This window comes from Rhincodon typus, chromosome 5 (genome assembly GCF_021869965.1).
Source record: "Rhincodon typus isolate 14 chromosome 5, sRhiTyp1.1, whole genome shotgun sequence".
In the NCBI taxonomy this organism is placed as follows: Eukaryota; Metazoa; Chordata; class Chondrichthyes; order Orectolobiformes; family Rhincodontidae; genus Rhincodon; species Rhincodon typus.
This window is the reverse complement of record NC_063336.1, coordinates 29,308,624-29,321,409: the sequence shown is the minus strand read 5'-3', so window position 1 is coordinate 29,321,409 and position 12,786 is coordinate 29,308,624. Positions and strand designations below refer to the sequence as shown.

Below are 12,786 nucleotides of genomic sequence, written 5' to 3'. Positions count from 1 at the left end.
ATAAGGGTGGGGAGGGAAAAATGTCTTTGGTGGTGGGGTCGGATTGTCGATGGCGGAAGTGTCGGAGGATGATGCGTTGGATCCGGAGGTTGATGGGGTGGTACGTGAGGACGATTCTGTTTTGGTTGTTATTGTGGGGAGGGGGTGTGAGGGATGAGTTGTGGGAAATGCGGGAGACACAGTCGAGAGCGTTCTCGACCACTGAGGGGGGGAAGTTGCAGTCCTTGAAAAACGAGGACATCTGAGATGTACGGGAATGGAATGCCTCATCCTGGGAGCAGATGCGGCGGAGGTGAAGGAATTGGGAATAGGGGATGGCATTTTTGCAGGAAGGTGGGTGGGAGGAGGTGTATTCTAGGTAGCTGTGGGTGTCAGTGGGCTTGAAATGGATATCGGTTTCTAGGTGGTTGCCGGAGATGGAGACAGAGAGGTCCAGGAAGGAGAGAGAGGTATTAGAGATGGTCCAGGTGAACTTAAGGATGGGGTGGAAGGTGTTGGTGAAGTGGATGAACTGTTCGAGCTCCTCATGGGAGCACGAGGCGGTGCCAATACAGTCAATGTAACGGAGGAAGAGGTGGGGTTTAGGGCCAGTGTAGGTACGGAAGAGGGATTGTTTCACGTAACCTACAAAGAGGCAGGCATAGCTTGGGCCCATGCGGGTACCCATGGCCACCCCCTTTGTCTGTAGGAAGTGGGAGGAATTGAAAGAGAAGTTGTTGAGGATGAGGATGATTCGGCTAAGTGGATGAGGGTGTCAGTGGAGGGGGACTGGTCGGGCCTGCGGGACAGGAAGAAGCGGAGCGCCTTTAGGCCATCTGTATGGGGAATGCAGGTGTATAGGGACTGGACATCCATGGTAAAGATGAGGTGTTGGGGACCCATCTGCTAATGTCGTATACTGCATCCGCTGTTCCCGTTGTGGCCTCCTCTACATCGGGGAAACCAAGTGGATGCTTGGGGACTGCTTTGCAGAACACCTACACTCGGTTCGCACTAAACAACTGCACCTCCCAGTCGCGAACCATTTCAACTCCCCCTCATTCCGCAGACGACATGTCCATCCTGGGCCCCCTGCAGTGCCACAACGATGCTACCCAAAGGTTGCAGGAACAGCAACTCATATTCCGCTTGGGAACCCTGCAGCCCAATGGTATCAATGTGGACTTCACAAGCTTCAAAATCTCCCCTCCCTCTACCGCATCCCAAAACCAGCCCAGCTCATCCCCACCTCCCTAACCTGTCCGTCCTCCCACCTATCCCCTCCTCCCATCTCAAGCCCCACTCCCATCTCCTACCTACTAACCTCATCCCGCCCCCTTGACTTGTCCGTCCTCCCTGGACTGACTTATCTCCTCCCTACCTCCCCACCTACACTCACCTTTACTGGCTCCATCCCCGCCTCTTTGACCTGTCTGTCTCCTCTCCACCTATCTTCTCCTCTATCCATCTTCTATCCGCCTTCCCCTCTATCCCTATTTATTTCAGAACCCCCTTCCCCTCCTCCATTTCTGAAGAAGGGTCTAGGCCTGAAACGTCAGCCTTCCTGCTCCTCTGATGCTGCTTGGCCTGCTGTTTGGCATCCAGTTCTACACCTTGTTATCTCAGAGACACATGCAACGTACTTTTCTAGTGTGATTCATTGACAAAATCATAAAAGTCATATCATCCCAAACTTGAGTTCTTTGCTGATTGTTTGGTAAACTAATGACTGTAATTTATGAGGTGCAGTGTGGGCAAATATTTCATAATGGCCAACTAACACTACGTAAGACAAAGCAGCTGCTTCGATAGTTGACTGCCCTTCAATTTTCATGGATGCTAACTTCCTCAAACAGTACAGCAGAAAGAATTTTGTGGTATATTTTTGCTCCCTTCATTAATCCTCCTCCAATTCTTTCACACCCAATTAATGTATACTATCATTTATTTCCAACCAGGGCAGATACTCTTTAAGGTCCCCTATGAGCTCCAAGTTATTACTGTTGAGAGGCAATGAGATGTGCTTCCATTAAGAAAACATAAGTTGTGTCATTTTTGTTCCCAGTGTAACACCAATATCTGTCAATTTAACTACTATCTGGCAAAACCACCAGAAATATTGCATAGTGGATGACAGTGCTGGACTCCATTGCAATGGAGCTCCATTTTATTAGGAAGTATCAAGGCAATTTTTTTTTGACACTTGACAGTAGAAAATAACAATGTATGTGAAATCCTTCAATGTGCATCCTGAAATCACTGAATGCATGGGGTTTGCTAATATGAATTTATGGAAATTGTGAATTCAAATCCCACCATGATAACTTCTTGAATAAATGTGATGGCACTGGAAAACATTACCATGAAAACTGTTGTATTGTCATTGAAATCCCAGTTAGTTAATATGTGTCTATCAAGGAAAGGAACCTGCCAACCCTACTTGGTCTGGCCTGCATATTGCTTGAGCCCTACACTACGTTGCCCTGAGGCAACTTGTAATGGGTGGTAAAAGCTGGCTTTCAGCATCACCCAGATCCTACACACAATTAAGAACAAATTTTCCCAAATAAAATGAGACCACATCGCTACAATTATTTTTCTACAGTCTACTTCCCAAATATGTAAATATAACTTTCTATTTTGTTAGCCTTTTGGTTTCAAACAAACAAATACGATAAACATTTCTCTAGATTTGTGACACCGCTATGATATTGGGCACAAAATAAAACATTATTCTCAAATGTAATGTTGAATGTGTCTTTTTTTTTAATTGCTTAAAGTTAAATAAAACAAGAAAAAGAAAACAAACACAGTTCTAATGTGACCACATATGAAATGAGCAGAACTCACCTTGTAACCACCACAGGTTAAACCAGCATTCCTCTTTGCCAAGACACATTTCATCCTCACAAAGAAAGACCGTTCAATTTCATATTCTGTTAAAATACACAATAAGAGTTTACAATAGTATTGTGGTAGCAGGCTGGTGGGAATTGCATGGAGAAGAGTTGAGGGGTTATAGGGGGATAAGCCTCCAGAAATGAAAAACATGAGCACAAGTATGAATGTATGAGAATAGATTCAGTGTACCTTGAACAAAATGAGAGTGGTAGGGCTGGTGAGCTGTTAGAACTGCAGTCATTTCATCATGATCAGCAGGGTGGATGTACTCATAAATACTGTTTCCAGTCAGCTCCACCTGTTAACATCATGAACACTTTTAAACATTCCTTGAAAACAGTTTCATAATAAAATAGATGTATCATATGTGTATTCAATTGTACATTGTCATTTTAAGAAACCTACCAAAATGGAAATCATTTACTTCTATACTGCATCCAATAAATTTAAGCAATCTAAAGAAATCACTTCAAATGTACTTATTTTGCACTCTTTTTATGCTTGTTTGCATTCCATGAATACTAATTAGTTGTGGCCTTTTACAGATTCTTTATTCCATGATATTTTTTGCCAAGTTTTTGTAACAGCCAAAAGTGGAAGATAAAAAAGCAGTAGAGAAACTTCAAAAATTTAAATCAAAACAAATACATTGGAAAAGCTAGGTCTGATTGTGCATTTGTACATTCTCTTCGCAGTCTCACATAAATTTGCATATTTCAAATATTGCAGACAAAAATTGCTAGTGATTTTAAAGTCCATGATTTGTAATCAAGATACAAGAAAGTGGATCTTACAACTTTCTCAGGGGCGACTGGGAATGGGCAATAAATAGTGGGCAGTAATGCCCACATTCCAAGAAAGATTTTTTTTTTCAAATCAACATGTTAAAGGTGCTTTCCACACATATTGATATTGATCCTTCCAGGCTTATGGGCATCCCCATTGCTGAACTCTATGATATTAGCCCTGAGTATTCACAAACAATTTATTACCCATTTGCCACATTAATAGAACATTGTCATCTTATTAATGATTTTCAGCAACATTATGGAAACAATGTGGTGGGCACAATTGATGAGGTCACAGCTCCAGTCTTCTAAATGTCATGGTAGTCTGTTTTCAAGAAAGACTCTAGTTGTAAATAAGAATTGTAATTGTTCAGCAAAACAACATACTTATTTGTCCAATTATACAGTTAGATGAATTGGTTTGATGTTGGTTAATAATTTAAGCTTCATGGAATCTAAAAAAAATATTATTTTGTTACTACACCAATGTCATTAATGCAATAAGTGAATCCTGAAGTGTTATCCTGACCATTTATTTATGCTCTACAAATATTTTGTTAGACTCTGTATATTCTATTATGGAGAAAGTTTCATCTGTTTTGCAATTAATGCACTGTTTTGCAATTATAAAATAGCACTGGATCTGAAAAGACTTGAATTGGAATTTATATTTTAGATAACGGATAGGCATAGGTATTGATGTAACATACTGTAATTATGATACTTGCCAACATATGACATTGTAATTTTTTAAGATTGAATATTTAGAACTGAGCATTTTTTTGTATTGGATGTTAAATTTATAACAATTTTAGAACACAATTCAAACGCACAACCACTAAACAGTGGATCCTATCGATAATCCTACAGATTAACACACACTACCTCACACAAAATCTGGAGTGGCAATCTTACATTTGATTTGCTCAGATTTAATGAAGTCAACGAGAAAGGCAACCAAAATGTTACAGTGGAATATGTTTGTTTCACAGTGATGCTTTATCCTGGGCATATTTTTGTGAGTTTTGTTAGTCTTGTCTGCCATTGTATTTTTTCAAATGAATCTGATGGTGAATGAAAGCAAAGGAGCAGCGAGATTGGATGTTTGCGCCAGCAGCACCTGACATCGATGTGGGTCAGTCCTCGCTGCATCAACTTGAAAAGCAGCAATCTCTACAAATGATTCTGAATGATGTGAGCTCACAGCAGAAATGATCATCTGAGAGATTCATCATGATTCCGGTAGAGATAGGGGGCGGTGATTGAATTTAAATAGAGGTCTTCATTATGTTCCGCCATATATGTTAAATATCTAAACGAATCTTTTCTGGAAAAAAAGCTACTTAATGTGAGCGAGTTTATCGATATTATTAGGTGATCATATGCAGAAGACGGATGGCTTCACATTTGCACGTACATATTCTAGCCACCGAAGAGAAATGGAGGGAGAGATGTCCTGACCTACCTGTGACAGTCCCAAATGAACTGACGCCGTCTCCGAGATGTACATAATTTTCCCATCCGGGGCCAACACGAAAATAAAGCCGTCCAGGGTCTGCAGGTCCAGAAACAATCACACAAATGCATCACTGGCTGAGCATGTTGGCTTCATTCTAAACAATATTCCGTTCGGTTTGATTTCCGCGAGAAATATTCTGCCCTTTCCCTGCCTGTTGTTTCCCGAGACAGCGGCAGTCGGTATTCTGCGGGGGGAACGCGCCGCGCCCCCATCTTGTAATTAGTTACGGGGCACATGAAAGAAGTGGTTTACCGAGCCGTGAAACTGAACGCATTCTGACTTGTTGGTGAAATGTTCAGAAAGATTGCTTGAACTTTAGCCAGATGTTTAACCTCAAAACAGAACGCGGGGGAACAATCCAGCTATAAAATATACAGCACTTGTGTTCTAACAGAGCGTTTGTTTTTCTCTTGTTCACAGTGTATGTCAAATATTTCTCGTCCACGTCAGAAATGTTGTATATTTTACACTAAGAATCGAATAAATGTGGTGACAGCTTATTCGTGCATCCGGCTTTGTTTCTTTTTACTATAACGAAATGTTGTGTGTACCTCTTAAAAACTCCACACGTTATTAGTATACCAGTAATGGAGACAACTGTTGTTTTATTCTGCAAATAATTGGCTCTTCCGGTTCCCAATTCGAAAAAACCACAGCCATCCTTGTGATATCACGCCAACAGCGTGAGATCAATTCCCAGCTGAGGTTAACATTCTCCTTCTCAACCTTTCCCGTCGTCTAATGTGTGGTGACCCTCGGGTTAAATTCACCACCAGTCTTCTTTCTCTCTCTCTCTCTCTAATGAAAGAGCAGCCCTTTGATCTGGTAAGACCACAGCGACTTTTACCTGTGTGTGTAACTGTGTTTACACTTCCTTTTTTGGAGTCAGAGTCATACAGCATGGAAACAGACCCTTCGGTCCAATCAGTCCATGCCAACTACGTTCCCAAACTGAACTGGTCCCACCTGCCTGCGCTTGCCCATGTCCCTCCAAACCTTTCTTATTCATGTACTTATCCAAATGTCTTTTAAATGTTGTAACTGTACCTGCCATCCACCACTTCCTCTGTCAGTTCATTCCGCACACGAACCATTCTCTGTGTAAAAAAGTTGCCCCGGTCCTTTTTAAATCTTTCTCCTCTCACCTTAAAAATATGCCCCTTAGTTTTGAATTCCCCCGCCTTAGGGAAAAGATCATTGTCATTCACCTTATCGGAAAACGCATTTACAAGTCATTGTTTGGATTTAAAAAAAAAGTTATTTACTACAATTATTAAGTGGAAGCTGGTGTTCGTTTGACAGTAGCCTTTGAATGCACTGTTCAATATTCTGCACATTAGCGGGCCTCAGCGAAACAAACCCCTAACTTGCATCAAAAATATTCGTTTAAAGCCAAATTTGCACTAAACATATTCCAGTAGCAACAAATAATGATGGCGGTAGTTCCTTCTCCCTTTGAGATTTGCCTTTTTTAATGTTAAAGAGGCACGAAGGACTTTCTTTCTGGGCGCTGGCTGGAACCCGGGCCGCTCGGAAACTTTGGGGGTGGGATGGGGGCGGTGGTGCGGTGGTGTGGATCGCCTTCAAACATGGAATTGACAATTAAGAATTGATCATCATCCGAGAGCAGGGGTCTGGGACATGGCACAAACGTGCGGCCTTTGCCTACACCTTTATCTGACTGCCGGTGTCAAGCTTATAGGTCTAAGTTATTAAGTGGAGTCCCCATCTTGGTACCACCGACGTTTGCTTTCCTGGGAATAAATGACACACACACACACACACACACACAAATACTGCCTGTCATACACATGACGCTCTCTGCAAGGGACAATGTTTTCGTTTACCTGCAACAGGTGGGACCCCAATTCTCGGCTGACGTTATCCAAGTGGCCAGTGCGACTGGTCTGGCCCCAGGCCTCTCCCAGACCTGCAGGGGAAACGGAGAACAGTAAGAAACTGTACCAGGCACGGCTTAAAGTTGACAGGCCAGCAGCCCCCAGCAGTTGCACATTGAAATGCGCCGGAGCGGATCAGGGGCGAGATTTATCTCTGAATAATTCTTCCCGCTTTATTTCAGGGTCGTTGGGAAAGCACTCTTTTTTGTGTTGTTGTTGGGGTGCGAGGTGGCGGGGAGGGGCGTGAGACAGAGTCTCTGAACTGTGATGTTTTATTGTACATTTCCGAATAATCAGTTCGTTTGGATTACATGAATGTGGGGAAATGATTAGATGCTTAAACAAAGATACGGCAAAACCAGTGTAACCATGTGCATGGGCTCAGTGTAATGTGGCGTCAGTTTTCCAAATAATAATCGGAAAACCGTAATTGTGTTTAATATTTAACGTAACTATATAAAATGGGGATTAGTGGACATCCTAAGTGCATGTCGAGAGCTCAGTGATATTTGAATAAATATTTGCTGTTTTTATATTGACAGCGATCCCTTTTATTATATTTCATTCGTGTTTGACGAGGGTTATCGAGGTCGAATATAAAGAAGCCCCACTCCCTGGGACACACGGGAAAGCAGTGCGTGAATCTTCATTCTCCATCAGAATCAGGACTCACAAAGACATTATTCTCATTTATTGAAGGAAAACATTCAAACAGAGCTCGGCATTTCTTAACTGGCGCGCCTTTTTTTTTCTCTCGCTGATCTCTGGCGTTTTCCTGTGACAAACAGTCTGCCACACATTGCGGTAGAACTAACCACTGGGGAGCAGAGGTTGGATGGGAGGGGGTCCCTAATGGATTGGGGGGGGGGTCCCTATTACGGACTCATATCTTTACCAGACACCCACATTAAATTGGACGGTGCTACAGCGCCTGGGAGAAAAACTGAATTAGCTCCACGCAGCAATAGATGGTGCGAGCAATTGCAGACAGAAAGTGTCCAGTGTCAGAACAGGTGTCGTTTTCCCTCAAAATAGCCCTGCTCGGGATTTCTGGATGCTGGGTTTCTGTATTACAACAGAGCAGAAGGAGAAAGAAATCGTCGAGATTCTTTAGTCTGAACTAAAATACTGAGCGGGGACAACACCAGGGCGTCTCCTCTAACCTGTGAAGAACGGGGAATGAATCGATATTAATGTCCCATTAAAAAAAAACAGCTTGGCCCTGTTTTTTGTAACCAAGCTACGGTGCAAGTGTGTGCACAAAGTGGAGCCGTTTTCTTTAAACCGCCTTGCATACATTTTAGTCAGAATTCAATCGGTCGATAAAATTAAAACTGATAAACCGAAAGCAGGTAGCAATCGAAAGCAGTTTTGAGATGTCCATCTAAACTCGGAATTAAACAATGCGCCGTTTAGTTCCTAATTCTGTGCGCATTATGGTTTCATTTATTCTGTTCATTCAATTCACTTGGTGATTCGAAACCTCGTTCTGTGGGATTAATTCTCACACGCGAAGGTTAGGTGTGTGCACACAGCATTCGCCAGGGATTATTTAATCATTTTAATGAAAAAACAAACTCCTGCATCACCCCCACCCAGTCCCCCTTCTCCCCCCACCACGCCAAACCGAACCCGTTCTCTTTGCTAAAGACGCGAAGTTCTGCAGATTTGGGGCCATTCCCTCGGCAACACTGTCCCCCGACCCTTTTCTTTTGTTCACAAGGCGACTCCGCTTACCCTCTCCCCATGACCCCCCCACCGAACGAGAGCCCTCAGCGCTTTGTCGCCAACTAAAACCGAGCGGGAGGGGGGGCGTGGGAGCACTCGGTGTGTTTGTTTCGCCTGCCGCAGTAAATACAATTTCCCTTCCGAATGTGTTGGCCTTTCCGGTGAAAATAAAGCATTGAAGGGGCTCAGTCCCCAATCCCGCCTCGGAAACGGCTGGCACTGCCCCCATGAGTCCCCACCTTTCGGGAGCTTCGGCAGGGTCATAGTTTTGGCGAGGAAATCTTGCGAAACGGCGCGGTGTGAACGCACACCGTGTACAAACAAAATACAACCCTCTAAGTTACATTCGGCGGTTGCAAGACAGGATTCTACCTTCTCCACCCAGCCTGGTGCAGTGCAAATTGAACAGGAGATTCCAGTAAATACTTTTATTGTTGCTAGCTCCGCACAGAGCCTGCATTGCAGACTTCTGTCTACCAAAGCACACCCATAACACCCACTCCTGAGGGACCACACGGTACCCGTTCCTGGTGCATCACTCTGCCTAGAGAGTTACACAAAGTTGATCCTGGCTGGGTTTCAGTTTAGAGCGTGATGAGTTGGGACAGTTTACGGGGGCGGCTCAGTAAACAACTTGCACGAAAATGTGAGAAATCCAAGACAGGGTCGTTCTCTTCTTGTGCCTGAAGCCCTCCGTATTTGGCCTGCACTCTGCCCTGTGTCCTGGAGAGGACAGTGAGCAATCGTCGTAAACAACTACATTTAGGGACATGTGCGTTCCAGGAAACACTGAAATATTTTAAATCAACGTCCGATGTGCCTGGAAAGTCAAGACTTCGACACCATTCCACACCTCCCTTCCTGCCCCGGATCTACGAAAGTATATGTTTTACAAACGGTGCGCTACTTAGGTAAATGGCGGGTGCGTTTTAACATTTTGCTATAGTTGGGGTCTCTCACAACGTGATCCAAGCGCGCAGAAGGTATTTTGCAGAGTAAAATAGAACAGTTACGAATGTGAAATGTTTAAAGGTTTAGATTCAAACATCAATTTGAACGCTATATTTTTAAAGCACCGCTCTTAAATGTGCTTCATTACAAAGCGTCAGTGAAAAGGGAGTGTTATTCTCCCCGTCCCCACCCCTTTATTTGGAGTAAGGCGAGTCAACCTGAGATCTCGTTTAGCGATCAACTTTAAGGAGTGTGGCTGGCTTTTCGATGATGACAGTGGGAGGTTGCTTGTCGTTCGTAGACTCTCACTATTTTCCTTCTTGACAACCGCCCAATAAGTTCCAATGTCCCAGAACATTGAAACGATGGCGCCCAGGAATTGTTCGGGACAAATAATCCAATGTAAATCATTTCCTAAACAGAAGGACGTCCAGCGAACCTCTAGTGAGGAGTTAGTCTAGAGACTGAAAAAGATGTGATTTTTGCACTTGACCTGCCGCCGAGAAGCGGCACGACCATTAGCATCGAGAGAGAGAGAGAGAGAGAGAGCTTCATTCTCTAGCGTTAGAATGGAATCAGGGCTTGAGAGGGGAGGGGGAGGGTGATGGAAGATAGTCTTGCGAACTGAAGAGGCCTGAAATGAAACAAGGTGCTTTTGTGCTTTGGTACATATAGCTGCAGCTTTTGGGAGGCGAAGGATTTTCCCAGCTCCAAGAGGCTATCAGCCATGCAGAGATGGATAATCTCCTTATATAATTCCTCGACCTCCTTCAAATTAGCCTTTCCGCGCTAAAACACTTGATTTAATAAAGAAAAAAGAACGTTGCAAAGTTATTGTATAGGTAAAGGTGACATTAAGCTGCAGGGAGCTGGTGGCTAACATGACTCTGAGTTCAAGTGAAACCTCAACGCGGACACACAGACCCGGGGGAGGGGTCTCGGATATGGGAGGTGGTGGAGGGGTTTGAGAGAAAAGTTTCTGAGAAACATCTCGACGGCGGCACCTGAAATGCACCCTGACCTGGATTACCTCAATGGACTGGACGCTTGTGTTTGGTAATTTCCTGAAAATGAGATTTCGATTTATAAAACAAGAAACCAATTAGTAACCAAATGAAGCGAAGTAGATCCAGTAAAATGGAGCGAATCCCAGGGGTGTCATTTAAGGAAGTTCTTGGCGCGTCACACAATGGTTTCTAATCAGCCTGCAGCTCGCTTCATTCTCCAGCTGAGCTTTCGGCTATCCAACAAAAAAAGTAGAGCAATCGATCCAAGTTTTCCAGGCTGAATCTCTAATTCCACATCTTTGTCTTTGAAAATCTTATTTAAAGCAGGGTTAAAAAGAATTCAGCATCTACAGAACCCTAAGTAATAATATACATTATTCGGGCTTATTAAAGGAACAGGAATCTATTCGGTGACATTTTAAGTAGTTGATTTTCAGAATTTGGATGGGACAAGTAATAACCTTAAGTAAATGTGTGGTAATTGAGTATTTTTTTAAAGGGTCTCCTATATTGTACTTTGTTTCCAGTGAAAGTGGGAGAGATTAATATTGGACCTAGGAGGCCGGTTAACACCATAGTTCCTAAAGTAATTTCATTTTCTCCTTGCTCCTTATACAAAGTCCCCGTCCTTGGATTGTTTGGCAATAAAATAAAATTCACTTCATCGTTACTTTTGTCCGTCGCTGCAGACTGGGCATGAAAGCCGCTAAAGATCTAACAAGATTTAACGCGATCGTGACTACTGGTCCTGGCTACGCCGTTAACTCAACATCATATTGCCTCTGGACCGCCCTCATTCTATAATGTTCCGAGATGGATATCCCCGCATGCTGCTCTCTTGTCAGGGTAATTCGAAGTAATAACTTATATGAGAATTGAGTGTTTTGGATTACAGTTAGTTCCTCCACCTTTATTGGAGAAAAACAAGGTAAGTAAGAAGAGATTAGCAGGTATCAAAGACACTCCCTCGGCCTATACCTGGAATCAGGGCAAATGATTGTAACAAATTAAATTTGCATAGCTCCTGTGAACAACACAAGAGCGTGCTTCAATGTCGTAGATTTCTTCCGTGTGCAGAAAAGAAGTCTAAACCTCTTCATAGAGAAGCTGTATTTAGGACTTCGCTATGCCAGCTCACGGAGGACTTCTGTCCCCCGGTTGTCGTTGTTCCTTCTTTCTGATAGCAGCCAGCTTGCCGCTGGGTGTCAGGCTGCAGGAGCACAGCGAGGAAAGGTACACATTCCAACAGAGTAAACCTGGCGCAGATGAGCCAAGCTTATCAGCCCGCCCGCTCGATGGCTCCTCGCGACACACCTCAACCCTCAGTGCAGGCAAGTCCGACATTAACTTGCACACAAACATCCGCCCGCAAGGGCCACGAAGAACGGGAGGCAGTTCACGGACCGGGCAATAAAACTTCTACTTAAAATCACATATACTGAGATGCACACCAATATATAGCACCCCGCTCCTTCCTCCAGACACACAATTCAACAACATCAACTGTCAAAGGTTAAGAACATAACAGTTACCAACAAGAAACATAAAACTGCCCATTGCAATTTTCTTTTAAAAATAAAGAATGAAAAATTGTATTTTGTAAATGTGCAAGTGTGGTATTTTCGCACACAGAATCGGAAGCGACATAATTTGAGCTTTGGGAATGCGATATCTCAGTTGAGGCTACCGTTTTTATATAGGGAACAGGGATTCTCAGGCTGAATTGCTCTAACCGTATTTATGTTGCGCGTTTGTCCTGATGGATGTAAATCACGAACCCGGCTAACGGATTTGTGTATTTGCAAGATCTTGTCCTGAGTTTGTTCTACCTGTGTGTGCGTCTGTGGGACTTGTTGGTGTGTGTGAGCCAGTGTGTGATGGCATCTGAAGCCGAAGTGTCCAGGCTTTGACCGGTTGAGGCCCAAGGCTCATGAATTCTGAGCTTGTCGGCCTAGCTGCCAGAGGCTTCGGTAAGTTTTGAGACTAGCAATGGAATCTGATATGTATACAACGGG

General features: G+C 43.6%; 1 protein-coding gene across 1 annotated transcript in view; it reads right to left on the bottom strand.

Annotated features, from left to right (window-relative positions):
- sim1a (SIM bHLH transcription factor 1a) overlaps nt 1–12,786 on the bottom strand; it is a 55,973-nt gene that overhangs the window by 38,477 nt on the left and 4,710 nt on the right. The window contains exons 2-5 of the mRNA XM_048596716.1: nt 7,035–7,117; nt 5,134–5,223; nt 3,070–3,178; nt 2,830–2,915 (exon numbers count right to left, since the gene is read on the bottom strand). Coding sequence (XP_048452673.1) covers nt 2,830–2,915; nt 3,070–3,178; nt 5,134–5,223; nt 7,035–7,117 — 368 coding nt within the window. The remainder of the gene's footprint in view (nt 1–2,829; nt 2,916–3,069; nt 3,179–5,133; nt 5,224–7,034; nt 7,118–12,786) is intronic.